Consider the following 5,199-nt stretch of genomic DNA (forward strand, 5'->3'; position numbering starts at 1 on the left):
GGAAGATGGTGATGGGCTTCCCATTGATGACAAGCTTCCCATTCTCGGCCTTGACTGTGCCGTTGAATTTGCCGTGGGTGGAGTCATACTGGAACATGTAGACCATGTAGTTGAGGTCAATGAAGGGGTCGTTGATGGCAACAATCTCCACTTTGCCATGTGGAGAGCAGAAGGCAGCCCTGGTGACCAGGCGCCCAATACGGCCAAATCTGAAAGGCAAGAAATAGGGGAGCTGGGATCAGAGAACTCCTCATGGGTCTGTAGTGAGCCCCAGGCTAACTCATGTCCTTCAGAGTGGAATACTGTTGCACCATAGGTGTGGAGAACCTGCAGCAGTCAGCTATGCATGTACCACAACAAAGGTACAAGTCTTTATGCAGACTCAGTACATTATAAAATTTATGCATCAGGAAGTTCATGTTTTGTTCAGAATTTCCTTTAATAAAGCTAGTTGAATGCTTGGATGTAGAACCCAAATATAGACTGTTCCCACCCTAGAAAGTCCAAAGAGATCTAATTTTATATTCTTTGAGCAGCTGAGGCCTGGCGGGGCTTTTATAGCACGGTTATAAAGTGGAGGTTTCTTTCCTGTCCAAGAGGTGACTGCTTGCCCAGCAAGCCTCCTCCGAGTCATTAAGTCTTGTAAGAAGTGGCAGTTTGCCCCAGTCTGGGTACAAGCTTGGCACATCACCCCCATCACTCATGCCCTGGGAAGCTTGTTCCAGTATGGCTGGACTTCAGGCTACACCCCCTGGACAGGGCAGACCTGTGAACTCATTCATCAGCAAGCTCAAAGGGCAAGGCTAAAGGTCAGCTGAGCTGCACAGGGCCGGCCCACCCGTGTCCTCCAAGTCCCTCGAACTAAGGGGAAAGACTGAGAAAACCTGTGGGGGTTTCCAACCCTAACCCCAGGGCTCNTTTGCAAAACACCCGTCCTTCCCGAGAGCCGGAGCAACAGATGTGTGTAGGGGGGAGCAGGGTGGAGAGCTTGCTCAGACCCCAGATCCAGAAAGGTCACACGGCTAAATTTAACCTCAGATCAGGGCGGAGTGGAGAGATCTGGTTTCTGGAGGATGGAATGGGGAGAAGGGCAGGATTCTGAGGCGCAGAGACACCCAATCCTCTTAATGACCTTTACATCCTGGCCTATAGGGCCTGGGTCAGTGTGGGGCTGTGATGGGAAGTGGAGGGGATGGAAGGGGCTGCTACCACCGGAGTCATTTTGTGGTGGAAAATTTCTTTTCAGAACCACCATGACTCAGCTCCCCATCCCACGGCTCTGCGCTACGCCATAACTACCTCTGGGGTTGGGAGGTCAAGCGGACCTCTGTAAGTCCGCTTCAATTTTCAGAGAATAATCTAGAATACGCATTATGCCNGAGGACAATAAGGCTCAAGGGCTTTTAAGGTGAGACGGGATTATGNGGTAGAACTCTCGAGATAGCACGGAAGCCTTGCATCACCTGGCCTACAGGATAAAGGACACTCCACCCAGCCGAGAGGAATGGGAAGGTTAGTNACAAGCTAGGAAGAAGGAAGGCCGAAGCAAGATTTCATAACGGCGGTTCATTCATTTCCTTCCCGTTTGCAACATGGCGGCGGCCAGTTACCCTAAGGGAAGCCCAAGCCTGGGAGATGATGCGCAAAGGTATGCACCTCACATCGCCATGCCACCGACCCCGAGTTAGGGGGTGATGGGGGAGGGGCTTCCCTCCTGGCACGTGACTCCTCAGGGCGCGAAAGTAAAGAAAGAAGCCCCGGACTGGGGATCACAGGATGGGTCTGAACCAGCGCGTGGGGTTGTTCCTAATACTGAAGACTCCGGGCGCTCATCCCCGCAAAGGCGGAGTTACCAGAGGCGCAACAGCTGGGGGCCGCCAAGTGCGAGCCATCGCCTGGTCCGAGCGCTGACCTTGAGGTCTCCTTGGGCGCTTCGGCCACCTCATCCACCTCCCCACGCTACCGCAGAGCCCCCGGGTCAGCAAGACCTGCGTAGGCAACAGAGCGGGGCCCNGCCCTGGAACTCACCCGTTCACACCGACCTTCACCATTTTGTCTACGGGACGAGGCTGCGGGAGAAGAAAATGAGATTAGTGTGGCCCGAAGGACACCAGGCAGTCCCCTCCCCCCACCCCGCCTCCATTCCCGCCGTGCGCCCCATCACGTCCTCCATCATCCCCTTGCAATGCGGAGCCTGGGCTCGGCTTGCAGACTTCGCACCAGCGTCCCTAGACTCGTACAACGCCCAATCCCCTTCCCAGTTTCCGACTGTCCCCGGCCTCCTGCGGCCCACTCCGCAATTTTCACCTGGCACTGCACAAGAAGATGCGGCTGTCTCCGAAAACAGGGAGGAGCAGAGAGCACCAGGGAGGGCTGCAGTCCATATTTATAGGAACCCGGATGGTGGGGGGAGCTGATGACGCGCGCCCCGCCTCCCGCCCTGCTTATCCAGTCCTAGCTCAAGGGCGCAGAGGCCTGAGCTACGTGCACCCGTAAAGCCGCGAGTAGCTGGGCCTCTCTCATTTCCCCTCCTCCCTCTCTTTGGACCCGCCTCATTTTTGAAATGTGCACGCACCAAACGTGTGGGCTCCGAACTGAGAGGGGGAGGGGAGCTGAGATTGCCCCGCTCAGGAGGTGACCGGGTGATGGTTCCCAGGATAGGACTGAGGGAATACAGACTATGAACTTAAGGACGAGGAGTCCTTGGAGTGTGCACCAAGGACATCCAGGACNCAGAGACCTGAATGCTGCTTCCCGAATAAAATGGGAGAACGGGGGAAATGGAGCAGAAGTGTGGGTCTCCCTGCCACTGCATCATCGAACCTCTCCCCATTATTGAAAAGACTGCGAAAAAGTTGAGGATCTTCTCCTCGTTGTTCTTCGGTAGTGACACAGCAGCCCCCCCCCCCGAAAAAAAAAAGAATGGAAGAAAATGCCGGGGGGGGCACTTTTCCTCCCGCGGGGGCCCTCAGCAGCCCCATTTCCCTATCTCCCCGCCTCCTGGCTTCTGTCTCTTAGGCCAGAGGCCTGGCTTGTGTACCGCGCTGTGAGGGCAAGGGGGTGAAAAGGAGATTGCTACGCCATAGGTCAGGATGCCCGGAGGCCTGGAAACCTGATAATTGAGANTTACAAACACTCTCCTGAGTTTACCTGATGAACCTAGGCTGGGGCCCCGGGGTAAGGGCAGCATCCCTCTTAAAGGTTGAATTGGAGGAGGCTCAGAGGCCTCCTATAGTATCCCTCCTCGGAACCTGAGAGTTGCCCCGCCCAGGCTAGGAGACACTGCCCCTTTCACCCACTGTAGCCCCAGGGTGGAGAGTTGGGACGTGAGGGCGGAAGTCCCTCCCCATCCAGGGACGTGCTAACTGGCCCTGGAGCCAGGGACTCTCCTTTCTTGGCTGCCCTCGTGGACACAGGGTGAGATCAGTGAGGGGAGAACGCAGGAGAGGAAGTATTATACCCCTGAGCCAGGACAGGCAAGCCCCTAGCCTCTTGCCACAAGTGGAAGGGAGAAAAGGGATTGTCTTTTTTTGTTTTTGTTTTGTTTTTTCGAGACAGGGATTCTTCACTCCGAAGGGTAGGGAGGCTGGAAAGGGTGGAAGGGCTTGGGAGCACTGGAGCAGGTGCAGAGCAGGGGTACCCTGGCGCCTCTTTGCTAGGCCAGTGCAACATGAAACCAGCCCCCTGCTCTTCTAGCTCAAGAGCCTATTGCTAAGTTTAGCTGGCCTGGTGATAACCTTTGCTTAAAAGGCAGGGAGCACGCTGGGCTGCACCCCAAATCTAGTCTTGGCTCCTTGCCCTTCTAGGATTGCCCTACCTCCTTGGGGCCCCAGAGCCAAAGGCTGTGTTAAGACTGACAGCTGTGTGGCCCGTGCCCAGAGGCTTCCCATGAGCAGGGAGCAGGCCAGATGAACAGGGTGGGAAGGGTGGGAGTGGCCCCAGCGCAGTGCAGGGGAGGAGAGGCATGGCAGATTCAGATTCCCTTTTCTGCCTTCCTACCAAGGCTCTAGCCACAGCATTAACCCTTTTCCTACCCAAAGGTCTCCGAGCCCTTCCATANCCCAGCCCTAACCTAGTGTTTCAGAGGTGCACCTTCCCTTTTGCCTCACGCCTGCCATCTATCATTACTGTTCCCTCACCAAGAGGTAGGGAGCACTTCCGCAGCACTGTGCTGTTGTCATAGCAGCAGAAACAGCAGTTGTGCCTCCTGCTCCAAGTGACTCAGCAGATTAAGGGCTTGGGGATGGTGGGCACACAGCATGGCTTACAGCTGGGCCTCCTGCAGACCCCTTAGTGTAGTGAAGGGCTGACTCTGGGGAGATGGACCTTGTCACCTATAGAACTGAGTGGGGTTCATAATCTCTGCCATTAGCCGGGCTGAGTCATTTGCCAGTCTTCGGGGATGGGGTGGGGCGCACAGAGGAAACAAACCATAGGTCTAGAGCAGCATTTCTCAAGCTGTGTACTCATGACATGCTGTGTNATGGAGCACAATGTGCATGAAGGTGGCCTTCGTCCTAATGCTTTCACTGCAGCCCCCCTGCCCCACAATGCAAACAGAAATACGTCTCTAGGTATTACCGAATGTTTTCTGGGGTGCAAAGTACCCCAGACTGCTGAGAACTGTTCATGTGAACCTAGAAACCACANAATTCTCTACAGCAGAATTTTAATGTGCAAGGATGAGGCACCACAGAAGGGCCGTGAAGATCCAGACACAGCTCAGGGCCTGGGCTTCTCTCTCTCTGGACCACTATCTGCTGCCTGAATCTGGGCTAACGATGGAACAGACCAGCCAGGACAGGATGCTTAAAAGTCTATAAAAACATTTATTCATTAGAAAACAGCAATTGGCACAGACTGAGAAAGGGAAAGCGGCAGCAGGGCTCTAAGAGAAAGACCTCAATGCAAAGGCCATGTTAAAACCACAGGCAACAAGCACTTCTACAGGGGGGGGGTGGGGGTGGGCTGAATCCAAGATCATCCAGTAAGATACCCTGCACNGCAGGGACAGGAGCAGGCAAAGGCAGCTCCTAGGACCTGTGTCTTTGCCCAGATGCTCTGCGGATGGGGGTGGTTCTCTTGGGTGTCTCTTCTTCCGTCATCTCTGCTGAAAGTTCTATTCAAAGAATTATAGGAACAAAAGCTGAGTCATAAAGATGGGGCAAAGTAAACGTGTGCGCGCGCGCGCACACACAC

General features: G+C 54.8%; 1 protein-coding gene across 1 annotated transcript in view; it reads right to left on the reverse strand.

Moving 5' to 3' along the window:
* Positions 1–4,809: 4,809 nt before the first annotated feature.
* The window catches only part of Ncapd2 (non-SMC condensin I complex subunit D2), a 22,846-nt gene continuing 22,456 nt past the window's right edge, over positions 4,810–5,199 (reverse strand). The window contains exon 21 of the mRNA XM_029478268.1: positions 4,810–5,119. Coding sequence (XP_029334128.1) covers positions 5,034–5,119 — 86 coding nt within the window. The 3' untranslated portion in view covers positions 4,810–5,033. The remainder of the gene's footprint in view (positions 5,120–5,199) is intronic.

This window comes from Mus caroli, chromosome 6 (genome assembly GCF_900094665.2).
Source record: "Mus caroli chromosome 6, CAROLI_EIJ_v1.1, whole genome shotgun sequence".
Lineage (NCBI taxonomy): Eukaryota > Metazoa > Chordata > Mammalia > Rodentia > Muridae > Mus > Mus caroli.